General features: G+C 47.3%; 4 protein-coding genes across 4 annotated transcripts; 2 read left to right on the top strand and 2 right to left on the bottom strand.

Moving 5' to 3' along the window:
- The first annotated feature begins 2,241 nt into the window (after positions 1-2,241).
- LOC109772208 (DNA damage-binding protein cmr1) lies at positions 2,242-6,687 on the top strand. Its single transcript, XM_020330900.4, has 5 exons — positions 2,242-2,511; positions 2,622-3,266; positions 4,153-4,559; positions 5,965-6,063; positions 6,145-6,687. The coding sequence occupies exons 2-5, from the start codon at positions 2,631-2,633 to the stop codon at positions 6,374-6,376; spliced, it is 1,374 nt and encodes a 457-aa protein (XP_020186489.1). The 5' UTR covers positions 2,242-2,511; positions 2,622-2,630; the 3' UTR covers positions 6,377-6,687.
- A 1,424-nt stretch (positions 6,688-8,111) lies between these two features.
- LOC109772209 (acyl-acyl carrier protein thioesterase TE3, chloroplastic) lies at positions 8,112-10,113 on the bottom strand. Its single transcript, XM_020330901.4, has 5 exons — positions 9,818-10,113; positions 9,316-9,416; positions 8,971-9,080; positions 8,716-8,811; positions 8,112-8,441 (listed from the first exon to the last, which is right to left on the bottom strand). The coding sequence occupies exons 1-5, from the start codon at positions 10,015-10,017 to the stop codon at positions 8,322-8,324; spliced, it is 627 nt and encodes a 208-aa protein (XP_020186490.1). The 5' UTR covers positions 10,018-10,113; the 3' UTR covers positions 8,112-8,321.
- Positions 10,114-10,146: 33 nt separating this feature from the next.
- Positions 10,147-16,617, top strand: LOC109772221 (uncharacterized). The gene is made up of 8 exons (XM_073508945.1): positions 10,147-10,315; positions 10,408-10,617; positions 10,708-10,854; positions 10,935-11,544; positions 12,432-12,739; positions 13,134-13,368; positions 14,346-14,653; positions 16,247-16,617. The coding sequence occupies exons 1-7, from the start codon at positions 10,227-10,229 to the stop codon at positions 14,649-14,651; spliced, it is 1,905 nt and encodes a 634-aa protein (XP_073365046.1). The 5' UTR covers positions 10,147-10,226; the 3' UTR covers positions 14,652-14,653; positions 16,247-16,617.
- On the bottom strand, positions 16,399-18,664 carry LOC109772210 (probable pectinesterase 68). The gene is made up of 5 exons (XM_020330902.4): positions 18,196-18,664; positions 17,911-18,100; positions 17,256-17,462; positions 16,905-17,143; positions 16,399-16,799 (listed from the first exon to the last, which is right to left on the bottom strand). The coding sequence occupies exons 1-5, from the start codon at positions 18,450-18,452 to the stop codon at positions 16,646-16,648; spliced, it is 1,047 nt and encodes a 348-aa protein (XP_020186491.1). The 5' UTR covers positions 18,453-18,664; the 3' UTR covers positions 16,399-16,645.
- Between the last annotated feature and the right edge of the window lie 7,823 nt (positions 18,665-26,487).

Genomic DNA, 26,487 nt, shown 5'->3' with positions numbered 1-26,487 from the left:
GTCTATCTTAATTGATAAACTTGATCTTTGTATCTTATATTTGTTAAATCCTTAAGGAATTTCATTTCAGTTTCAGCACCAGTGGTCCTATGTTTTCTGTGTTTTTTTACAGCATCTATGTTTTCTGTGTTGTGCTGTGCTTTAGCAAAACATACCCTTAAAGGTGCAATGTACTTAAGCTGTACTTCTGAAAGAGCGAGTGCATTGCCTTTGGATGTTATCGCGTCTACACTGATTCCAAGGCTTTCAAATAGCTTGTCATGACCTGCTACAACATGAAGGTTATATATAGATAATTTGACTTTGGAAGGATCCGCAGCACTTGAAAATTGACATGGCTAACCATGTTGAATGTAGCTACTGTAGACAGCATTGTGGACAACACCATATCGGTCAAGTTCCGTGTCCTGAACTTTCATCTCAACTTCGAAATATTTGTCTTTCCTGACATAGCAAGTAGTATTAGCAAACACACCAATATAATATCTTTGCTACAATAAAGTAACAGAAGAGGGATGGTATCAGAGAACCTTATACTGTAATCCTGGTTTCTGTTCACAGTAGTCACAGCATGTAGGGGGCTGATTGCTCTAGGAGCAGCCTTGACCTGGTGCTGGTGGAGATATGCTTGGCCAAAGGGCATCACACGGTTGCAGTAACTTGAACTGCCACCACCAGCAATGTATACCCGGCGTGGGTGTTGAGGGAACTGATCGTGGGGAAGACTTGTGTAGGATCAGCCCTTAGGTGAGATCAATGAGATCAATTTTTTTGAAAATACAAAAGATGTTCAAAAATTCTGAAATTTTTTGGAGACACACATTCATGTGTGATGTACAAGCTCAAAAAGTTTCAGCTCCTAATGCGAACTACACTTAGAGGACCAAAAAAGACAAAATCTGATGTGAATAGTGTCAAATACTATTCACCCCAAGCTGGCACTATTCATACTCAAATTTGTCTTTTTTGAATCTCTAACTGTAGATCGAGTTTTGAGCTGATTCTTTTTGAAGTTGTAGACATACCCCGCAGGTATGTTCTACATTTTTTTTCAAATTTTTTTGGATTATCTAAATATGAAATGTTTAGGTTGATCCTACAATCTCACCTAAAGGGCTGATCCTATACTAGTCTTCCCCACTGATCGGTGGCAAGAGGAATGAGGACACCTATCTGCTGCATTGTGGATACCAATGATGTTTGTTATTCGCGGCAATGCTGCTACTTATAGGGATTGTTATCTCAGTAGGCACCTGATTCTTCAACATTCTCTGTAGACTTTCAGTCTGATACTCTGAGCGTACACCTCTACATTTCTAAACGAGTGTGCTGGTGATACTATTTGGCCTACAAAGGACATTGACTTTTGGATTTGGTGTTTGAACTGTTGAGTGTGAGTCAGTTACACACAGCTGATCTGATTTAGTTCCTGTATGGTACAGCTGATCTGATTGTGCGCTGAAGACATCCGTTGGCCTACAAAGAGGATTAACTTCTGAATTTTAACTTTGAGCGTGTGAGTGGTTACACATGTCAGATCATCATTTTGCTGGCTGCGAAATTCATCTGGCATGGGATCGTACAGGTCTTTTACTGTGCCTTCTTGATCCTGTAGTTTAGAGAATTAAGAATTTCAATATATTCTCATTTCGTTATCTGTTAGTCTGATGATCCCACGGCACTGCGTGACATTAAGCCTTTCGCTTGTTCAAACGATGCATTGGAAAGTGCAGGGCTGCTAGTACTACCAATCCACGAAATCAGTTATTTACCTGGTGTTAGACGCTGTTGTGGTCAAGGCACGCTACTCCAACAGCTCCATAGCCATCATTTCTGGACATAGCCGCGTCAACATTGATCTTAACCTTTTTTTGGTGGCAACTTGGGGCTCTATTCAAAGTTTGAAACATCTGGAATACAAGCAACAACCGGTAAGGCCCCTAGCCACACATGGCGACCCACCGAAAGAGACGCAACTCCTTTTGCTAAAGAGTGGGCTTCAAAATTGTTCTCCCTATGCTCGAAACAAAATTCTAAATGAGTAAAGTTTCTCCTACTAGAATTGATCTTCTCCATTCTTGATGATTGATATAATTTCTAAGCAATCCGAAGCACTAACCAAACCTGTGAAGATTAATAAGATCTTGCGCAAGGCCAGGAGCCCCGCTAGCAGCTTGGGCTGAAGTGGACACTAGCAGTACTCGGCTGTTGCACTTAAGGCCCAACTTAGATCACCACACAGTCCACACGCAGTCACGCAGCCGCTACCCTAAAAAAAAGGGGAAAAACAAAGTACCGATCGAATCGATCGGCTTCTATTTCTATCTCGCCAAATCGATCCCCTTCCATTCCCCCGACTCCGACTCGAGCCCTAGCCAGTAGCGACTGTTGCGCCGCCGCCGGCCGCTCCGTGCGCCTCCACCGCCTGCTGCTGTATTCCGAGCGCTGCCCGCTGGTGTCTTCTGCTCCGTGCCGCTGCTGCCTGCTGAGCCACCGCCCGACGTCGAGAAGGTCGTAGCTTTGGCAGCAGCGGCGCTACCTTCGGCGCTGGTACCTAAATTTTTTTAGGCCTAAAATGTTCCTCCCGGCTAAATTTGGTTCCTGGGTCCGCCGCTGTCCAGGGGTGAATAATGGCGTCGCGGCAGGCCGCCGGCCTCACCGACTACGAGCGCCTCCGCGAGGAGAACATCCGCCGCAACGAGGCCATCCTCGCCTCCCTCCGCCGCAAGGCCGACGAGCTCTCGGCCGCCATCAAGTCCTCGTCTAAACGAGGACGAGGACGCCCCAGCAATCAGCCCCGCAAGAAGCCCGCCGCCAAGACAAGCCCCGGCGAGCTCCGCCGCTCCCTCCGACTCTCTCAGCTCCCCCCCTCCCACTCCCCGGACGCCGAGCCCACGCCCGGGCCCCCTCCGGTGCCGCGCAGCACCAGCTTCTCCTCCTCGCTCGCGTCCTCCATCATCGAGTCCGCCTCGCTTGCGCCGCCTGCCAGGGTTCGGGCGGACGATTTCGATGCCGGGAAGGAGCTCGTGCTGACGCCTGCCAACGTTCGGAAGGTGGTGCCCGACAGGATACTTGGGGTTCGGGTCCTGCCGCTGGTCGACCGGACCGTGGTTGCGGCGGGGAACAAGTTGGGGAATGTTGGGTTCTGGGTTGTGGACGGCATGGTGGAAGATGAGGATGGCGACGGTGCGGATGGGGTGTTCGAGTATTTGCCTCACAGGGGCCCTGTGCCAGCAATCGTGGCGCACCCTGCCGCGCCACAGAAGGTGATGGCTCCCTGTTCTTCTGCTCTTTTACTGGTTTTCTGATTACTGATTTAACATTTAGAATTTAAGTTAGTTGTATGGCGTTCGCTTAAATTGGGTGGCTGGATAGTATGAACACAGGATTTGGTAAGAGTAAATTGCACTTCTCTTTGCTAACTTGTGCATAAATCTTTTACACACATAACTTCGCAGTTCACTAAAAGAACTCACAAGTCTCCTGTTAACCAAACTCACTATGTCAACAAGTTCGAAGCTATGTAGATAAAGCCACTAGAAGTTTCTATTGTATAGGCAATTGTTTGTAGGGATGATAATATTTAGCACTGTTAGTAGTCATTGGATTATTTCTAGGATGACATCTGTGAAATGTACTGTTGAAGAAAATTATTGCTGCTGCTTAACAGCTGAGAATCATATATTAGGTTATGGGGACTGCAGGGTTGGCTGGTCGATATTCTGGATTAATTGTCATCTGACGATAGGGGAACATTTTGATCGGTGTGCGGTGACCGTACAAAATGGGTCATGGGAGAGGATGGAAGAAGGCAGGGGCTAGTTGTTAGGGGAGACAGAGGGGCTTTAGATTTTGTTGGTGTTCTTCCTTATTAATCTTAAGCAGCCAATCATCCTCTAGCAGCTAATTCTAGGACCTTTTTTCCCCAGAAGCATCCTGTAGCAACATATGGTAACCATGTTTCAAGGTAGATCGACTAGGTTGTATGCTCCCGTTTCTGATACGTGTAGTGTTGACAAGCATAAGCGTCTTCTGACAAGGTTGATGATAGGGTGAGAAGACAATGTTCTAACAGTGATTTATGTTTTGTTGAACATCTCCGCATTCGATCATGATTCTAATTTTGTTGTCTTTCATATATTTGCCTTGTAGATTTACAGCTGTAGTTATGAGGGTGAAATTTGTCTTATGGACCTTGAGAAGGAGAGCTTTAATATGATCCAGCTGTGCGACTATCCTGTTTATTCACTTTGTCAAGCACCAGATAGTCCTAGCTGCCTATATTTTGGTGACGGAAATGGTGAACTGAAACTTCTTGATGAGCGGATGGGTAAGGTATCAACCACATGGGATTCACATGACAATACAATTAACTCAATAGATTTTCATCCAGAGAAAAAACATATGCTTGCCACAAGTTCAACAGATCGAACAGCACGCATATGGGATCTCAGAAGGCTTAAAAGGAAGAAAGAAGAGAGCTTGAAGGTTCTAAAACATAATAGATCTGTTCAGTCAGCTTATTTCTCACCTAGTGGCAGTATGCTAGCAACAACAAGGTAACACTTTTCCTACACTTGCTGTGGTTAATGTCTGTAATGTTGTTTGAAAGAAATGATTTCCTGTTTGATTTAGAATGTGTTTGCTGAACCTAACTCATCCTGCTGAACTAGAATTTGTGCCCACCTTGATCTGATTACCGACCTGCTGCACCGGCGCGACCTTAGCTTCAAATACCCAGCTATCCCACTCATTCCAAATTCCTCAGATGGCTAAAATGTATAGGCTATTAGGTGAAAGAAGGCTGCTGCTGGGGGGGGGGGGGGGGGGGGGGGAGGGTCCCTGCCATGCCTTATATTGAGTGACAAGGCTAGGGTTTACATGTATCTGAGTCGGTTACAATCCAGCCTAATCTGTGGAATCTCGCTAGATCTTCAGGATGTACTTGTCTTGCATGTGTAGTTGACATGCCCTGGTATACGCGGTAGGCTTCCAAGTCTTGGGCTTGGGCCGCCCCATGGTGGTTGGGCCGACTCTTCCTTCCATTGCTATACCCTGGGGGCTTAACATCGTCCATAGCCCTTGAGTCCCACCCTGCGCCTTAGTAACGGGAAAAACCGAGAAAAAATATATGCCTAAACCATCGGAACGGAGGGAGTACAATTCCCGTATATTAAGCATGCTTTGTGAGATTAAGTCTAGAGTCTAGACCTTTATAATATGGGCTCACCACATAATCTGACAGATCATATTTTTTAGTTTATATGGAAGAACAGGGTGTGGCTCATTTGCCTCTTGTTTTAATAACATATACTCCCTCCGTCCCCTAATGTAGGACGTTTTTTGACACTAATATAGTGTCAAGAAACATCTTACATTATGAGACAGAGGGAGTAATTGATTAGTTAACTGCCATAAGGCAATATATGATAGAAAGACTTATTTATTTTTCAGTTTTGTGTTATGCTTCAAAGATTACTACAGAAATGTCATTATCTTTTGAATTGCAAAATATATGTCGCTGAATCTGATATAGGCGTCATATTTTTTAAGATTTAATATCGTCTTGACTTCTCTATTGCGTGGTCTGAAATCCTGGCTCTGCCCCTGCTAGCTTCTTCCTTTCCTAAACATCATCATCTTCATACCATCACACACAGTTGTTACCTCTGCCTTTTCACCCTTAACTGGCCTTCAATTACTGAAGATTAAATAATCCCCCATAGCATATACCGTCCTTAACCCGTTAGCATCTTTAGAACAGCTGCTGTCCCCCCCCCTCCCCCCTGTCTGCGACAGTACACTGTTTTAAACAGTGCACTTATTTAATTCTATCCCTGTAACTAAATATAAGACGTTTTTGCAGTTCACTAAATACACATTCTTATATTTAGCTACAGAGGTGTAGTTTATACAGAATTATGTTGTTACAGAAGGCCTAATTTTCTTCTGTCCACTGTCCAGCCTCGACGATACTGTCCGAGTCTTTTGTGGGGATGACTTTGATAGGTCACACATTATCAAGCATAATAACCAGACAGGCAGATGGATTTCTACATTCAAGTATGATATCTCCTTTCACCTACTGGCTAGCTTCGTGACCTTGCATGAATATCTCCTCGCAGATTAATTCGATTGTTGCAGGGCAATCTGGGGCTGGAACGACACCGACCTGTTTATCGGGAACATGAAAAGGGCACTAGATATTATCTCAGTTGGTGGCGATGACAGTAGCCTCTCAGCTTCGAACGGCGCAAGCCTGGAGAGTGAACACATGACGGCCATTCCGTGCAGGTTTTCGGCACACCCATATAAAGTTGGGCATCTTGCTTGCGCAAGCTCCGGCGGCAAGGTGTTCTTTTGGACCAGAGCTTGAATCAACAAGATCTCCGGTGGCTGACTTGCGGATTGTTACCGGTTCTGTTAGTTAGTCATGCTAGGAACCTAGTGCTTGTTTAGTATCCTGCTGAAGATTAGCATAGTGTACCATTTTTCTTTCTAATGTTTTAGTGGTGGAGTAGTTGAATGCAGTCAGAGAAACGCTGGGCAGCTGGGAACTGGTTTTCACTGGCCGAGTGTTTTCGAGTTCGTATCCTTGCATTGTTTACTGCCAGTTCCTGATGCAAATCCTAGCTAGTTAGCGTGAACATAATTGATGGGGACATCCGTTTTGGCCCTTAAAGTCCAGCTGCGCTTTGTTCCGAAGCACCGTTGCCATGGGGATGCATGTTCGTGCATGTATATTAGGCTGGGCTGTAGAACAGTGCCTGTATGACACCGGCTGGAACGAATTGCCTAAAAAAAAACAAGGAAGGCCTTTACAAGGGCATCCCCTTGTTTCTCCCCCAAACTCCCATTTGGGGATTTGCACAAAAAAAAAAACTAATCCAAGGGCATCTCCCAATTGTCCTAATAATGTCCATTTGTCGACCCATCCTACGATTTCTCTTGAAATTTAGGGCAAAATCAGGGGAGGCCCATTTGTATGATGTCCGCCTCCATCTTAGAGCATCTCCAACCAGACCCCCAATCTCCCCCTATACGCCCAGGCAAACGGTCCAGACACTGCCCGGAGCAAAAAAGCCACCCAATGGGACCCACCATATCGGGCGCATATGTCCAGGCTATCCTTGAGACGGATTTAGAGACACCCGAACATGTTCGGAAGCGTCCATCATGTCGGATCTGATTGGCCGAACCCACCCAAATCCCCTCCAAACCGTCGCTAACCCCCACCGGACTTGATTTCTTCCTCTCTTTCGCCTCATCCATGCCGTCCCTTGCCTAGCTCCTTTGTCGTCCCCACCCTAATTTCGTTTGTGTCCCCAACACGAAGCGCCGCCACCACGGCCCCTAAACCCCTCCAGGTCGTTCTTTTCGCCCCGAGCACTATCGTCACCCCATGCGCTGCCCCTGTACGCCCTACTCGGTCGGACACACACCTCGCCCGTGATGTGTTTGACGAAATGTTTGAGCGGATTCTTTTGCTCATTTTGTAGGCAAACGATGGATCCACCAGATGATGGTTTTGTGCACAAGGAGCTTGATGACTACATATTCAAAGAGTTCATTGATTCGTCTGATTCAGATATCAACGATGACAAAGATGTTGAGGTGACAGTGGTGATGAGCATCCAGGAAGAGATGTCGAAAAAAGAGGAGCATGTTCTCAATTTGAAGGGTTCACTGAAGGGCATGATAGTTGTTGCGCTCTCTCTCTCTCTCCTTTGCATAAATGCACACGTAATAGATTGAACCAAGCATAACTGAAAAATCCCTTGCTACTCCAATTGCCATTAACTTCTTTGTGTCGTCGGCATTTGGCTTTCTCAAGTACTCCCTTCATCCTAAAACAAGTGTCTCAACTTTAGTACAAAGGAGACACTTATTTTGGTACGGAGGGAGTATTTCACAATAAGTATTTATTCAATTGTAAATCACATTTATAATAAACTGATTGATAGACCATGGTGATTGCGTACAAAATACAGACTCTGAAGAACCTGGCGTGTGCCAACTACCTAGAGATGAATCCATGCTGAAGCACTAGCTAGAACTAGGAGTAGCTCATGCCCCCGAGTCCAGTCAGACGAGCTTCTTTCGCTTGTGGGTTATAGAGTGTTTATACATTTCAAAACAATATAGAGGTTGTATACATTTACTTCAGTACCACTCGACAAATTTTGGGTTACAAATGTCTACAAGTTCAACACTATTCCAAATAGCAGTTACATGGATACAGCAGGAAACTGAACGTAGCTCTTCATCACATGGCTGCTATCAGAATCATCCGAGAAGATTGTTGCTGAGATCACCGTCACTTAACCACTGTTGTCCACGGATGAAAAGAGCTGTAGCCTGGACAGAAACTCTGGAGACACACGGGTAGGGCGGTAGTCCTTGTTGAGACAAACAGCCGTTGCCTTTGCTTCCACAATCAACTGACATGAGAAAATAAGATATGCAAAGTCAACATATATAAATCTCAAAAAAACTTTTTATCATGATATATGAATATTTGGCTGTATAGAATGGGTGGCACAGAAATGCGTAGGAATAATTTATACGTGAAACAGAATACAAATTGTACAAGTTGTACATATTTGACACAATGCACTCCAGAATGCTACTGAATGTCGTTGCTGCCTTGTTTGAACTGCAAACATGCTTGAAACATACGTTGCATCTTATTACTCTGTTCTGAATTTATAATACCTCATGGTTAGGCAGCTTCTCAATGCAGTGCTCGAATATCATCCTTATACCTTTGATGCTTGCAAGCCTCACCTTGACGACGAATTTATCACCACTCTGACAGCGCAAGAAAATACAAAAATGGAACTCAGGTCTGAAGATAACCTATGGCAGTATGTTGAAGTGTGAACTTGTAATGTTACTGGTTTCACAGTACTGCAACAAGTATCTTAACTTCTTTTATTTTTTGCTCAACATAGGAAAGGAGGGCATTACTCTCAAAGGCGCGAAGTACTTGAGGTGCAGCTCAGAGAGGGCCAGCGACTCACCGCTGCGAGCTACTGCATCTGCGCTTATTCCTACGCTCTCAAGTAGCTCATGACGGCCTACTCAACTTGAAGGCATAGAATCCAATGAGAGATATCAATATAAACTACAATCATGCTTACGATATAAGTAGAATGTCATCGAATGAGATATGAATTTATATAAATTTCATTTTTGAATGAAGTACGAGTTCTTAAGATGGCATCTGAATCATGTTCACTGACCAAGTGTACAACAATGAGAGATTCGCTAGCGAGAGATTCAGCTGGAATTTGGTCTGAAGTCTGAACTCACCATGTTGGCAGTAGCTAGCATAGATAGCATTATTGACAACTCCATACTGGTCGAGTTCATAGTCGCGCACCTTCATCTCAACTTCGAAAAACTTATCCACTCTGAAAAACCAGAATTACCAGAGACAGTGTGAGCCACTCACATCCATGTGCATTCCAAACTTAACTGAATGAACAGAGCATAGTTTTCACTTTCCAGTATATCATCCAAAGATACTAGTACCAAACTGTGTAGTTCATTAGTAAAATCACTGACACCTCTTTCCTGCTTTCAACAAACCACTGATGTCTGAAGCTACTACTGTACTTGACAGACATAGTTTGTACTCCACACATGGAAGCACCGTGCACACATCAATTAGATAGACAAGAATACGCAGGCGCATGTACCACATGCTCAGCAAAAATGGGTTAAATCCCCCTTCCAGTTTGCACCCGATTCGCCACGGAGCACGGGCGATAACTTCGATGCTCTCTTATACGAAATTCAGCAAAGAACGAACCTCAAACCGGCGTCGAGGCTGGCCGACTGGGCGGAGACGGCGAGGGGGCGGCATAGGCCTCGGGTGGCCGCGGAGGCGAGCGCCGGCCTGCGGAGTGGCGCGGGGCGACCGGCCGGCCAGCCGCCCCTTCCCGCCCCGGCGCGGATCGGCGGCAGCGGCGAGCAGGCGTTGGGGACGAGGCGCCAAATCTGGCCGTACATCGTGGCGGAGTCCGTCTGGCGAGTGGGCCGGTGCGGCGCGGACGGGGACGGGTACTTGGCCTGGCCTGGCCACCCGACCCGTATTAATTTCGCCAGACGTCTCAATTCTGCCCCCCCTCGGTCTCGTCCCCGCCGCGAAAACCGAACGCGCCATTCCAAATCCCCAAACCCCCCAACCGCCCCGCCCCCCTCGACCCATCGCCGCCCCCATGGCCTCGACCGCCCCCTCCGCCGACGCCGGCGACGACAAGCCCCCGGAGATCGCCCCGCGCAGCCCCGCCGGCCCCGATCCCCACAGGTCGGCCCCTACCCACCCGCATTCCCCCCAACCCCAAGCGTCTCGGGTTCCGGTACGAATCTGCGTAGCCCTAACGCCGGGTTCCTCCGCAGGAATATCGGGCCCCCGGCGCCGCCGCCCTCTGCGCCGGTGACGTCGTCGGGCGATGGTGGTGCGTCGGTGACGGGGACGATGGAGGATTTCTACCCGCTGCCGCTGTGGGCCTTGGAGGAGCGGGCGTGCAGCTCGTGCGCGCGCAAGAAGATGCTCCGCGAGAAGTGGGAGGCGGCGCGCGGCCTCGATCCCCTGGCATGTCCCCGAAGGTCAGAATCTGTCTAGCCTATCCACCTCTGAACCCTCGAGTTCCGCGGCGAATTCGTCGCGATCCTGACTCTAGCTAGTTCCCTCTGCAGTGACGACGGGGTGCCATCGTCGTCGCCGTCGGCGCCGGTGCAGGGCCCGGGGACGGAGCTTCAGGACCCGCTGGCGCCCCCGGCAACATGGTGGTGCGACCCGTGCGAGCAGCACAAGAAGTCGTTGCGCGACTGGCGTCTCCGAAGGTCGGAATCTATCTAGCCACGTCCAGATCCCTCGATTCCGCCACGAATTCCCGTAGGCCTCACGCTAGCTCTCTCTGCAGGGAGGGCAAGCTCCCCCCGTCGCCGCCGCCGCCGCCCCCGTCATTGGGGATGCCGTTCTACTTTGGGATACCAGTGCTTGGTAGCACTAAGTCGATACTGAAGCTGGGGCGGAGGCTGCAGGAGGAGGCGCGGCGCTGGAAGAAGCGGCCTCTCTCGGTGGCGGAGGAGAGGGGGTATCGCGAGTGCGACGTGGGCAAGAGGGTGATGCGCCATAAGCGGGACGGGCCGCCCCTGGACACGGCCGGCATTGGCGCCGCGGCTAGAGTACGCGATGCGCTCACGAAGATGATGCCTGAGCCTGATAAGCGGAGGGGCGCGCGCTGCGTGGACTACTCGAAGCTGACGCCGCTCGTGGGGTCGCGGGAGCCCAGCTCCAGCGCTGCGGCTGGAGAAGACGTTTTGCACGACGAGGCGCTTCAAACCATCGAAGGACAGCCAGAGGGGCTCCATGGGGTCAGCTCCGCCCAGTGGTTTGCCCTACACGTCTCAACGGAGTTCATGCGGCTGCTGGACCCACAGGTGAGTTCTAGCGCCGCAGCTGGGGGCGATCTGGATGGGAGGCTGGATGAGGAGGCGATAGACAGTTTGCTGAATGGGGAGGGCATGGAGGTATGTTGTTTTCTTGCGTGTGTTTCATGGCGATGTGAAATGTGTGTGCTCGGAAAGAGTTTTGATGATATGCAGCTTTGTCCCGCCGACGAGCTCTTTATTGGTAGTCAGATATATATTGTAGTATATAATGCACTGTGGTGAAATTCAACTTCTGAACTCGACTCGACCTTTTTCAGGGAAATCAGAAATGTCTTTGTGATATATGGAGAAGCAGTTCCTTGCCATGTTCTTGCATATGACGAATTCATGATGTCCTTGTTAGATTCTAGATCACTTTGCTAACGACGGCCATAAGAATAGTTCTCCGTACTGTATTTTAGGGGAAATTCTCCACTGTTTTAAGAAGGAATATTTCTCTAAATTTACATTGGCAGGATGTTGTTCTGTATAGAGGGACTGCTACTTATCTGGCAGCACCATACTTTACTTGGCATCTCAACCAGATAGTTCCCTTCTTTTGGCATTTCATTTGCTGAAATGAGTTTTTCTATCTCTAAACTGATGAAATGTAAACCCACTTTTGCAACATAATGTATACCATGGCCTTTGTTTCTAGAATGAACAAAGTTTCCCCGAACTGAGATCTATGTAATACATGCTTAATGCTCCCCCTCCCTCAATAATTACTTTTGCTTATCTATCCATTGGTATGTTTCTTTTTCTACAATAACTGTGGATCAAAACACACTTGTGAGTAAAGAAAAACTTTCTTTACCCCACCCCCCATGTAAGTAGTATTTCTGTGCTTAGTTTTTTCTTTGCCTCATGTTGTGGATTTCTGTCGTCATTTTATTTATTTTCTTTATCAAGTCCTATTTTTTCTGAACTATCTGAGTAAATAAACACTCCAGACGGGGCAATGACATATCCTGCAAACTTTGCAGGACATTGTCAAAACATCGATACCAAAAGCTTATTCCAGGGAGATTCTTTATGACTTAATAATGGAGTGTGTTGCACAATACCGAAAGTGGCTGTTAGATAACAGAGACAAGTTAGAGAAGGGAAAATACAAGAAGTGCCTGAAGCAGCTTGTACCCATGGTGAAACTTACTTCGGTTTATGATAAGGAGCCTGAGAATTTGTCCAAGATAATGAAACTCATGTACAAGGTCGGAAAATATGGTCCACCTCCCAGTGGTGTCATTCATGCTATATCTCCTCGTCTTTATCAGAGTACCATGGAGCAACTGTAAGTCCTTAAACTATGGCTTAATGCTAGGAATGATATCCTCTGTTTAATTTAGGTTTTGTTTTTGTAATTCTTAACTTGAATTTAGTTGAATAATTATGTTCTGTGGGAAAAAATGGATGTTCCCATCAAATAGGAATGCCTTTCTTCGGTAGTACTGGATCTATAAATAAGGCCTTGTAGATAAAAAGCCCAAGTACAGTCTTACTTGCAAGCATTTTTTTCATATTTTTCTATACAACTAGGATGCTTGCTAGTTTAAGTTTTCAACTGTATTTATTGCATGTGCATTTATGTGGAATTCTAAAACTCAACATTTGATTTTATTAAGTGTTGATCTGTCGTTAGCATTATCTGTTCTTTTGAATTTATTGGTGTATATAATTCTGGTCAGCGCCGCTGCTGGAGCAGTAGACGTTTTGCACAATAAGGTGCCGCAAGTCATCAAAGCACAGGCAGAGGGACTCCATGAGGGCTGCTCTACCCAGAGGTTGGCCGGACAAGTCTCAACGAAGTTCATGCGGCTGCTGGACCCAGAGGCAGGTTCTGGTGCCACAGCTGGAGGCAATCTGGACCGGAGGCTTGATGAGGACGCGATAGACAATTTGCTGAATGTGGAGGGCATGCAGGTATGTTGTTTTCTTCTGCATTTTTCATGGCGATATGAAATACACCGGGAGAGAGTTTTGATTATGTACAGCTTTGTCTCGCCGATCAGCTCTTTCTTTGGAGTTTATATTGTATATAAGTCACTGTGGTGAAATCCAACTTCTGAAGTCGACTCGATCTTCTTCGGGGAAATGTCTTTGTGATATATTGAGAAGCACTTCCTTGCCATGTTCTTTCATATGACGAATTCATGATGTCTTGTTAGATTCTAGAACAGTTTGTTAACTGTCCGCTACACAAATAATTCTCCACTGTTTTAAGGAAAAGAATAGTTCTCCACTATTTTAAGAAGGAATATTTCTCTAAATTTACATTCGTAGGATGTAAAAGATGTCTTGTGATTCTGTACAGTGGGACTGCTACTTATCTGGGAGCAGCATAATTGACTTGGCATCTCAACTAGATAGGTCCCATCTTTTGGCAGTTCATATGCTAAAACGTCACGAGTTTTTTTTACCAAACTGAAACGTAAACCCACTTTTGCAAGATAATGCACCCCCTCCCTCAATAATTACTCTTTCCTATCTATCCATTGGTATGCTTCCTTTGTGCAATAACTGTGGATCAAAACACACTTATGAGCACAGGAAAAACTTTATTTACCCCACCCCTCATGTAAGTAATATTTCTGTGTTTAGTTCTTACTCTGCCTCATGTTTTGGATTTTTATCATCATTTTATTTTTCTTCTGTATCAAGTACTTCCTCTGTTCCTAAATATAAGTCTTTGTAGAGATTCCACTATGAACCACATACGGATGTATATAGATGTATTTTAAGTATAGATTCATTCATTTTGCTCCGTATGTAGTCCATCTAGTGGAATCTCTACAAAGACTTATATTTAGGAACAGAGGGAGTACTATTTTTTCGGAACTAGCCTCTGAGTAAATAAAACACCCCAGACAGGGCAATAACATATCCTGCAAATTTTTTAGGACATTGTCGAGACATCGATACCGAAAGTTTATTCCAAGGAGATTCTTTATGAGCTCTTTAAGGAGTATGTTGGACAATACCCAAAGTGGCTGGAAGATAACAAGGAAAAGTTAGATAAGGAAAACTATGAACAGTATGTGAAGCAGTTTGAGTCCATGGTGAACCTTACTACTGTTTATGATGACGAGCCTGAGAATTTCTCCATGATAATGAAACTCATGTACAAGATCGGAGAATATGGTCCACCTCCCAGTGGTGTCATTCATGCTGCATCTCCTCGTGTTTATGAGAGTACCATGCAGTAAGTGTAAGTCCTTAGCTATTTACTCTCATTGTCATTATATGTGGCTCTGTCCATTGCTTCTAAGTTTCTAACTATGACTTAATGCGAGGAGGGATATCCTATGTATTTAATTTAGATTTTATTTTTGTAATTGTTAACTTGAATTTAGTTGAGCAATTGTGTTTCTGTACGGAAAAAAAGGATGTTCCCATCGAATATCAATGTCTTTCAGGGTAGTATTGGAAATAATATTTTCTGGAACTCGTATGATCCACACCAAACTTAGCCTCTTGGTAGTAATAACTATATAATTTTGGTCAGCAGCCTCCAATCTTACTATTTGGAATGAAGGCTTTTTACCTGAATCTATAAATAAAGCCCTTGTATGTAAATAAAAAGCCCAACTACAAACAATCTTACTTGCAATACTGCATTTAACTGATGTGGCTTGGCTATAGTCAGGCTCTACCAAACTGAGTCTGGTTTTTTTTTCTGGAAATATTTGGCTGTACCAGCTTTATTCTGTGACCTAAAAACCGCACACTATCTGTTTTTATCGCATTATAGAGATACTTCATACTTGACATCGATTGCCCACTTATGTCAATTTATGATTAGTTTCCATCATATTGAGGGTGTAATGCACTTGTATCAAATTTGAGATATTAGGGTCCACTGATTTGAGTGTATATGTACTCCCTTCGTCCCATAATGTAAGACATTTTTTAACACTAGTGTAGTGTCAAAAAACGTGTTACATTATGGGACGGAGTGAGTATTTTATAAGAATTTCTACCATATTTCTCTTCTGACATCCCGTTTGGTATTACAACTTCTTTTGGAAACCACATATTTATTTCTAATTCAGGATGTAATAATAACTTGAGAGCATCTTTTGGATGTGATTTGGAAAAGAAGAGGAATGACAGACTACATGGCGGAGCAATCCTGTGTATCCTCCCTAGTGGAATTAGTAAACAAGTAACTAACTAACTAGATTCCACAGCACAACAACGTCAAACTAACATTAACATCTGTAGAATATTTATCATAATGCTTCTAATGTCCTGCTGGGACTTTGGTGGGGAGCCTAACACAGCTCATAGGTCCATCAGAATCCACTTGAACAAATCTGTAATGCGAGAGATAGATCTTAACAGTGATGGTTCATGTCATGCATGGTGTTGAAGGCTGTCTGTAGGTAAATCATTGCCCTGTTAAATGGTTAGAAAAACGGACATATAGCCTTCTATTGAAATCTTCAAGATATGTACAGTGGGAATCAGGCAACTGTGTTAACAAAAGAGAAAATTCATTGGCTGTCGTTAGTAAGTCAACGGCCCGTGCCTGCTATATAACTTGACATAATGAAATACACCGACATGCATGCTTACCAAGAATAGATGTAAGATTTTAATTCCAAGGTTAAGTGTTATGTAACTGGATGAAGCATCAATGCTCTATTTGCTCGGTTGAGATGTAGTGCTTTACATCTTGGTACCTTATTAACCACATATTTTTTACAAACTACTCCTTATAATAGTTGTATGTTGTTTGCAAGTTGAGTGCACCTTTTGCAGTAGATTTGACTTTATAGGATCTCCTCTACCTTTGCAGGTCTACTGGGATGGCCGAGCTGCTGCAGAAATATGACAAATTGTTCTCTGTTGATACCAGTCCTTGTACCACATGAAGCAGCGTTGAGCTATATACATGTACCCTCGAAAGAGTTACTGTCCCCTGCAAAGCATCATATATGGGCAGGCGTATAACCAATTCAACTGTGCTGTTTAGTTTTTGAAGATTACATGAACAATTTGGTCTGGTACACGGCCAGCTGTGCCTGTGCTTTCGAATAACTACGTAGTAACTACACTGGGAAGTTTAAATCGATGAAAAACGAGTAACTATACTGTACTAGTTCCTTTATATCTGTGCTACCCTTGTATGCTTGTGATGTATAGTATGAATGTATCTTGTCTGCTGAATCTGTGGTGCTGGAAACTGTCTGTGAGTTCAGACATCTGGTGTGAGCCAGTGGAACCCGTTGACGAAGCTCTTGCCGAGGAACGGGCGGGCGGTGAAGTAGTCGAGCTCCCGCGCCCATGGCACGCCGTGCACGGCGTCGGCACCGGGCCCCCAGTTCCTGTACATCCCGAAGAACGCCGTGCTGTATTATGGTAACAAGTGCAGGTTAGTTTTGCTCAATTTATTTTATTCATGCTGTGTGTGTTTGAATATGTATGCAGTAGAGTAGTGGTGTAGTAGTAGTTACATGCTCTTGTTGCTGTTGTGGTCCCAGTCGTCCCATCCGCCGGGCGCGATGACGTTGTCGAAGTAGGTGTAGGCGTAGACGATGCGCGAGTACTGCCCCATGGCTCGCCCCGCGTAGAGCATCCCCGTGCCGGTCACCCGGCAGTTGACGAACGCGAAGCCGGTGCGTTCGCAGGGCCCCTGCCGCCCGTGCGCCGCCACCGATCCGAACCGCCGCGCCGTCGAGTGCAGCTCGCAGTCCTGCTCGTACGTGTTTTCAGCATGAGCTACCACGTATGCACATGTAATGTACTCTATGTGTGTGCCATAGTGCGCTGCATATATATGTGCACGCAGCAGTACCAGTACGCACCTTGTAGAGGGAGCGGCCGTTGCCGAAGATGAAGTCGATGGAGCCCTCGATGTAGCAGTCGCGGAAGTAGTGCCGGCCGGCGTCGTCGCACAGCGTGTCCTGCGCGCCGTAGAACCCGCACCCGAAGAAGAAGGCCTTGTCGCCGGATATGCGGAACGCCACCGCCTGGCCCCCTTGCATGCCGGGCATTGGTGCTGGAGCCGTGTTCTGTGAAGCCATTAGATAGATAGGAACACAACGTCAGTCAAGTCGCACATCATGCCAACCTCACGAGTCACGAGCAGAGTGGCCTCGTATTTGCTCGGCCCAGGCTCCAGCCAGCTACCGTCCATCTCGCCGGCCGTAGCCAGACGAACCCGGGTGATTTGCCTGCTCCAAGCAAAACTCAAAACACATCATGCATGTACTACGAGTTTCAAAATCTCAAAACGAACAGGAACAGGGATGCACAGAGACAGCAGCGCGCGTTCGCGAGATGTGTGGCTTGTGACCCTGAAGCTTTTGTCACTTTGTCTGCACCCCCTGCTGCACAGTGCGCTGCCGAGACGGTACGCATTGATGCATGCAGCACGGGGACGGGGGCGCGTAACCGCATCTGCTTGTGCCTTGTGACCCGTGTCACGTCTCGTACGTCCATGGACCACTGGCGACTCACCTTGAAGCTGATGTTTTTGGCGGTGAAATAGTTAGAGAGAACGGTTACGGAGGCGGTGTTGTAGGTGCGGAGCTGCTGCCCGTCGGGGCCGCGGTCGCTCGCCTTGTCGTGCCACTCCACCACCGTCACGTCGCGCCCGGCGCCCTCCAGCGTGATGTACGGCTTCGACGCCGGCACCACCACCTTCTCTCTGCGCATGCATGCATAAATAAACCAGTCTAGTCAGGAAAGAAAGCTCGGCACTGCACACACGAAGAATGGTGAGAAGCTAGAGCTAGAGCTTACATGTAGGTGCCGGCGTTGATCTGCATGATGACGCGCACGCTGTTGTTGACCGGCACGGAGTCCACGGCCTGCTGGATGGACAGGAAGTCGCCGGCGCCGCTCGCGTCCACCACCATCCTCCGCACGCCCACCGGCTGCCTGTACTGGTGGTGCCCGCGCCTCGCGCTCTCGCACGTCGTCGCCTCGCTCGCCAGCGGCGGCACGAGGCTCGCCAGCGTCGCCGCCAGCACCAGCGCCGCCAAGAGCGGGCGAGCCATCTGATTCAGCGTCGAGCTCCTGCGTGTGCGTGCTTGTGTGACAATGTTCTTGAGTACTCTATATCTGTGTGCTCGTGTGTGCCTAGCTTGCTAGCTTGCCGCTCTAGCTTTCACTCGCAGTGCTCTCTATCTCTCACCTTCTTCACATGCATATATGCAGTGTGTATGGTGAGACCCTGAGAGCAACGCTAGCTAGGTAGGCTCTTTCCCACGGCAGAGAGGCTTGAAATATATAGAGGTGGGAGGGGGCTGGGCACGATGCGAGGAGCGAATAATGGAGGAGAGAGTCTCGAGTCTGGAGTGCACCAAAGTCCAAATGCTATAGCTTCCATGGAGCGGCCAGTTTTGGAAGTTGTGCTTTGGTCGGACGCCAACGGTCATGCTTCCGCCTAAGGTCTCGCCTGCTTAATTTGCATGCTAGCTCAGCTATGAGCAACGCGTATTAGTACGTAGTACCACTAATATTTAAGCTCAAGAGGAGGGAGGTTTTTGCAGACCTGATGAGTGAGCGGCCGGCAATCTAACAGAGTTGGACCATATCCCACTGCCCATAAGTTCACTTCACAGCTATAAGTAATAAGATCAGACTCACTAGTGAACCCTATAATGTCTCTTTCTGTTTGCAACACATATTTTGCACTGAACAATTGATCCAACATCAGCCCGTTGACCTCTTTACACACACATCAGTACGTCTCACTGAACTGTTCAGCAGCTGTGGTTTTCACATCGATGGAGCAGTGTATGCTCGATCAGTGTATAGTACCAAACAGAAAACGCATGTATGTTTACGACGTGCGTGGCACATCAGCTTTTCCGGATCCCTAAGACGGGAGGGAGGGAAGGGATGGTCCTGAACCCAGATGTGCCGTGGGCCTCCCTGAAACGGTAGATTGGATGTAGACAAGAGCGTGCATTGATAGGAGCACCAACAGCAACATGCATGCACCGATTACTGCCCATTTTCTCGCTGTAGAGGCTCAGGAAATGCCACCGCAAACTCACGGGATAGAACAGTGCACACAAACATCTTCTTCCTTCCTTCCTAGTATCCGTTACAGGCTTACAGCCAAGGCAACCTTAAATTAAGGGACTGGCTAGAAACCAGTAATAATTTCCAGCCGTTGGATGAAGAACAGACGGCCAGATGTGTGTCTTCAACATCCGGCCATCTTCTTCCTTCGAACCACCCAGCCACCGCCGGCCTAACCGCCTGTTGCCGTCGCCCACGGGCGGCGGCGCTCCAGCGCCAGCCTCGCCGCCCCACCCTTGCCCCAACCGTTGTGCTGCCGCCCCCGGCCATCCCTTCTAACCCTGATCATTCGCCTTTTTTTCCAGCGAACATGCGCGGTTGCACCCTCCCCCATAATACCCCTAAGATAGATAATGGGGAAGCCTGCACCCCAAGATAGATAATGAGGTCTCTGCCATCATAAGATAAATGATGAGATTTCTTCTCCGGCGAGCCGGTGAGCTTCTTCCTCACCTCCGGTGCTTCCTTCCTTCACTAGAAAATCGACCGATCCAAATTTTAAATTCAGGCGACTTACATATAGCTATTGTGTTAAATTAATGCAAAAATCCTTGAAGGGCGCTAAACTAAGGGGACGACTATTTGCCAGTCTATTGATTTTTTTATTCTAGCCATTTTTTCCGCGCCATCCGATTGAAATCCGACGACCAAGAGTCCATGTTCCACCTGCAGTCGCCTTCCTCCCCACCCCTGCCGGTCCACCATCGCTCCAGTCATCCCTTTAAATCCGACCCTTTCTCCGGCGACGGAGAACTCCTCCTCCCGGCGCCCCCATCGGTCCACCATTTCCTCTAAACCCGACCCTTATCTGGCGTCGGCAACCCGCGCCGGAAAGAAAATAGCTGAGCTTACGACAACTGCATGTACGATTTTGATACGATGCTATTATTAACATCGTGGATTAGAAAACTGATTTGATCCAATGATTCGTTTGATGCGTCCTACTACAAAATTCGGACGTGAGGTGTCGTACGGGCAGCATGGCTCAACGGGAAAACTGCAGGAACGATCGGAGGACGAACGAGCGTACGACGCGCATGCATGCCGCCGGCGCGCCCATGCCGCCATGCACGCACACGCCGAGCTAAAGGAAGCCTCGCTTTGGGAAGCGCGCGCGCGCGGCAGGGCAGGCCGAGCGTGCCCCGCCGCGAGCCGCAAAGCTGAGGCCCTTTTGCACGATCCGTCCATCCTCTTTGTCCCTTGATGCTCGAGTCGAGTGATTAGCAGCTGATGAGAGATCGTGGACTGAAACCTTTTCATCGTTGGCATTTGTTCTCTTCTGGGCTATGAGAACCTCCTTGGTCATTACAATACTGCTAGTACTATAGGAGTACGACGGGAGGACTGCCTATGCCTGCTGAGTACCGAGGCCCACATGGCATGGTGCTGTCAAAAAGCAGGACCGCGCCTTGCTATTGAGAATAAACTTTTTTGGGTTGGGATCCATGCCTCTCGATCGATCACTTTTACCTTTGCACAGTGCAGTTCAGAGACGTGACTGAAAGCTGTAGCCTTGGATCGGCACACCCATATCGATCCATGCACGCTCATGCATTCATCCTCCGGTTCGAATCAGAGAATGAGAGACGCGAGTAACTATTTCCTCAGAAACGAATGCTACGCAGCGGACAGACTGACAGCGCAATGCCAAGTAGGTCCTCCCTTCATAAACTAATATAAGAGTGTTTAGATTACTATTTTAGTGATCTAAATGCTTTTATATTAGTTTACCGAGAGAGTAGAAACCATTGCAAGACAGTGGGAACGCACCATCCAGACCTCTCCATTTCTCCGCGCCGTACTTACTGGGCGCGGCGCGCGCGGTGACCACGCACTCGCCGTGCACCACCATGCCGGCGCAATGCAGTCGGAGGCGGCGGGCCAGGCGCAACGGTCACTTTTGCGCGCGCTGGAGGCGGCACGGCGGTGACGCGACGTGCGATGTCGCCGCGCGCATGCATGCGGTCGAGGCGCGAGAGGGATGGAGCGGGCATGTGTGTGGCCTACCGCCGCGAGTCACACGCGGCCTGAGACGCGCGCGCTTGCCCGTGGTTTTGTTTGTACAGTAGTGGAGCGTCCACTTGTGTAGCGTAGCACCGGAAGGAAAGGCGACGGTTTTGAAACGTTTGAAGGTGTCGGGCGGCATGGATGGATGCAGGCTGCTAGCTCGGCGAGAATGACAGGTCACGGGGAGCACATCGGAGCTTGATCTCTCTCTCTCTGAAACAGACAAATTCGTAGGGAGGGCGGGGCACGGCGTCCGGTTCCACTTTTCCGTTGAGCCCACCACCGTAGAAAAGCATATTTAGCTTTAATCGCCCCTGGCGCAGGCGAATTGAGTGCACATACGTACGCGTGGTCGATGTCTCGAGTGACTCCGTGACCGCGCGGGTATGTAATAGGCGTCGCACTCGCACGCTTTAGGTCCATTGCCATATTTCAACTTACTTTGGATGAACCGTTGACGCTCAAAAGTGGCACCATCGTAAAGATGGGTTTGAGCTCAAGATGATGTCGATTTGAAAATTGATGTTTGCCACTTGATAACCCGTTCCAAGACGGTCAAAATAGATTTAAATATGGTTCAAAACGATGCCTGGACGCGAAACTTACGACAAATTGCTTAGAATCGTCCTCAAAGATGGCTTCAAATGAAAAAGTGCTCAACATGAAACTTCTTGAGATGGCGAAAATTCGTAGGGGCACCAAGGTGTGGGGCACGCACCTGCCTACTCCTTTCCGAGCGTTCGACTACTTTAATATTCATAAATTTGTCTAGCACTAGCCCTTTAATTAGTGTACACTCGGGTCCACCACGCATGCTTTTGGCAGCTTTTGCCAGAGTTTCATGTGCCATCCATCCCGCCTCCCATGTCTTTTCTATTTCATATTCTAATTTCAATCTACAATATCGTTTGAACCGAAAGTCAGAATTAACTTTTGTTTGCATATTTGTGTTCATCGCGACGATAACTTTTGAAGAAGACTAATCTTGAATACATTTTGACAACTTTCTTTAGAAAAGAAACCTAAGTTGCAAGTATTAAAACTTGATACTCGTAAAGTTCATATGTTTTTAGGGTTTAGTGTTTAGCTTTTTAGTTTTAGTTTTTGAAACTTGCTAAATTTATAAGTTTTAGTAGTTGAAGCTTACTAGACCGCCCGATTTTGCTTGCAATCAGCAAAGTCGTTAGATTCCTCGTGAGAGTACAATAAGTTTTATGTTAATCACTGAAACTTACGATTTTGCATCTGAAAGTTGCAATTTTCTTGGTCACTTGAATCAAGTTTCAGAGTTAAAACTTTAAGCAATTTTTTGTCGGCCGTAGGTACTAAAGTTGTGATTTGTTAGCCTCTTGTACTAAGTTTCAGAAGTTAAAACTTAACATTTTCTTAAAAGTCATCAATTATTCAAAATGAATCTTATTTGAAAGCGCTCGTCGCAAGAAACATGAATAGGCAAATGGAATATAAATTGGACTTTTGATTTAAAGGATACAATTGTTGGAAATATGCCCTAGAGGCAATAATAAATGGTTATTATTATATTTCTTTGTTCATGATAATTGTCTATTGTTCATGCTATAATTGTGTTATCCGGAAATCGTAATACATGTGTGAATACATAGACCACAACGTGTCCCTAGTAAGCCTCTAGTTGACTAGCTCGTTGATCAACAGATAGTCATGGTTTCCTGACTATGGACATTGGATGTCGTTGATAACGGGATCACATCATTAGGAGAATGATGCGATGGACAAGACCCAATCCTAAGCATAGCATAAAAGATCGTGTAGTTTCGTTTGCTAGAGCTTTTCAATGTCAAGTATCTTTTCCTTAGACCATGAGATCGTGCAACTCCCGGATACCGTAGGAGTGCTTTGGGTGTGCCAAACGTCACAACGTAACTGGGTGACTATAAAGGTGCACTACGGGTATCTCCGAAAGTGTCTGTTGGGTTGGCACGGATCGAGACTGGGATTTGTCACTCCGTGTGACGGAGAGGTATCTCTGGGCCCACTCGGTAATGTATCATCATAATGAGCTCAATGTGACTAAGGCGTTAGTCACGGGATCATGCATTGCGGTACGAGTAAAGAGACTTGCCGGTAACGAGATTGAACAAGGTATTGGGATACCGACGATCGAATCTCGGGCAAGTAACATACCGATTGACAAAGGGAATTGTATACGTGATTGATTGAATCCTCGACATCGTGGTTCATCCGCTAAGATCATCGTGGAACATGTGGGAGCCAACATGGGTATCCAGATCCCGTTGTTGGTTATTGACCGGAGAGGCGTCTCGGTCATGTCTGCATGTCTCCCGAACCCGTAGGGTCTACACACTTAAGGTTCGGTGACGCTAGGGTTATAGAGATATGAGTATGCGGAAACCCGAAAGTTGTTCGGAGTCCCGGATGAGATCCCGGACGTCACGAGGAGTTCCGGAATGGTCCGGAGGTGAAGAATTATATATAGGAAGTCAAGTTTCGGTCACCGGGAAAGTTTCGGGGGTTATCGGTATTGTACCGGGACCACCGGAAGGGTCCCGGGGGTCCACCGGGTGGGGCCACCTATCCCGGAGGGCCCCATGGGCTGAAGTGGGAGGGCAACCAGCCCTTAGTGGGCTGGGGCGCCCCCCATGGGCCTCCCCCCTGCGCCTAGGGTTGGAAACCCTAGGGTGGGGGGGGGGGCACCCCACTTGCCTTGGGGGGCAAGTATCCCCCTGGCCGCCGCCCCCCATCCAGATGGGCTCCTGGCCGGCGCCCCCCCTCCCAGGGGGCCTATATAAAGGGGGGGAGGGAGGGCAGCAGAATTACAGCCTTGGGCGCCTCCCTCCTCCCCTGCTACACCTCTCCCTCTCGCAGAAGCTCGGCGAAGCCCTGCCGAGACCCGCTACATCCACCACCACGCCGTCGTGCTGCTGGATCTCCATCAACCTCTCCTTCCCCTTGCTGGATCAAGAAGGAGGAGACGTCGCTGCACCGTACGTGTGTTGAACGCGGAGGTGCCGTCCGTTCGGCACTCGGTCATCGGTGATTTGAATCACGGCGAGTACGACTCCGTCATCCACGTTCATTGGAACGCTTCCGCTCGTGATCTACAAGGGTATGTAGATGCACTCCTTTCCCCTCGTTGCTAGTATACTCCATAGATGGATCTTGGTGAGCGTAGGAAAATTTTAAAATTATGCTACGATTCCCAACGGTGGCATCATGAGCCAGGCCTATGCGTAGTTACTATGCACGAGTAGAACACAAAGCAGTTGTGGGCGTTGATGTTGCCAATTCTTCTTGCCGCTACTAGTCGTATCTTGTTTCGGCGGTATTGTAGGATGAAGCGGCCCAGACCGACCTTACACGTACGCTTACGTGAGACAGGTTCCACCGACTGACATGCACTAGTTGCATAAGGTGGCTAGCGGGTGTCTGTCTCTCCTACTTTAGTCGGAACGGATTCGATGAAAAGGGTCCTTATGAAGGGTAAATAGAAATTGGCAAATCACGTTGTGGTTTTACGTAGGTAAGAAACGTTCTTGCTAGAAACCTATACAAGCCACGTAAAAACTTGCAACAACAATTAGAGGACGTCTAACTTGTTTTTGCAGCAAGTGCTATGTGATGTGATATGGCTAGAAGATGTGATGAATGATATATTCGATGTATGAGATTGATCATATTCTTGTAATAGGAATCACGACTTGCATGCCGATGAGTATGACAACCGGCAGGAGCTATAGGAGTTGTCTTTATTATTTTGTATGACCTGCGTGTCATTGAATAACGCCATGTAAATTACTTTATTTTGTTGCTAAACGCGTTAGCCATAGAAGTAGAAGTAATCGTTGGCGTGACGACTTCATGAAGACACAATGATGGAGATCATGATGATGGAGATCATGGTGTCATGTCGGTGACGAAGATGATCATGGTGCCCCGAAGATGGAGATCAAAGGAGCATAATGATATTGGCCATATCATGTCACTATTTGATTGCATGTGATGTTTATCATGTTTTGCATCTTATTTGCTTAGAGCGACGGTAGTAAGTAAGATGATCCCTTATGATAATTTCAAGAAAAGTGTTCCCCCTAACTGTGCACCGTTGCGAAGGTTCGTTGTTTCGAAGCACCACGTGATGATCGGGTGTGATAGATTCTAACGTTCGAATACAACGGGTGTTGACGAGCCTAGCATGTACAGACATGGCCTCGGAACACACGCAATACACTTAGGTTGACTTGACGAGCCTAGCATGTACAGACATGGCCTCGGAACACGGAGGACCGAAAGGTCGAGCATGAGTCGTATAGAAGATACGATCAACATGGAGATGTTCACCGATCTTGACTAGTCCGTCTCACGTGATGATCGGACACGGCCTAGTTAACTCGGATCATGTTTCACTTAGATGACTAGAGGGATGTCTATCTGAGTGGGAGTTCATTGAGTAATTTGATTAGATGAACTTAATTATCATGAACTTAGTCTAAAATCTTTACACTATGTCTTGTAGATCAAATGGCCCACATTGTCCTCAATTTCAACGCGTTCCTAGAGAAAACCAAGCTGAAAGATGATGGCAGCAACTATACGGACTGGGTCCAGAACCTGAGGATCATCCTCATAGCAGCCAAGAAAGATTATGTCTTAGAAGCACCGCTAGGTGAAGCACCAATCCCAGAGAACCAAGACGTTATGAATGCTTGGCAGCAGCGTGCTGATGATTACTCCCTCGTTCAGTGCGGTATGCTTTACAGCTTAGAACCGGGTCTCCAAAAGCGTTTTGAGAAACATGGAGCATATGAGATGTTCGAGGAGCTGAAAATGGTTTTCCAAGCTCATGCCCGGGTCGAGAGATATGAAGTCTCCGACAAGTTCTTCAGCTGTAAAATGGAGGAGAATAGTTCTGTTAGTGAGCACATACTCAGAATGTCTGGGTTGCATAACCGCTTGTCTCAGCTGGGAGTCAATCTCCCGGATGACGCGCTCATTGAC

The sequence above is a fragment of the Aegilops tauschii genome, chromosome 2 (assembly GCF_002575655.3).
Source record: "Aegilops tauschii subsp. strangulata cultivar AL8/78 chromosome 2, Aet v6.0, whole genome shotgun sequence".
NCBI classification, from domain to species: domain Eukaryota; kingdom Viridiplantae; phylum Streptophyta; class Magnoliopsida; order Poales; family Poaceae; genus Aegilops; species Aegilops tauschii.
This window is presented reverse-complemented; position numbering and strand designations above follow the sequence as displayed.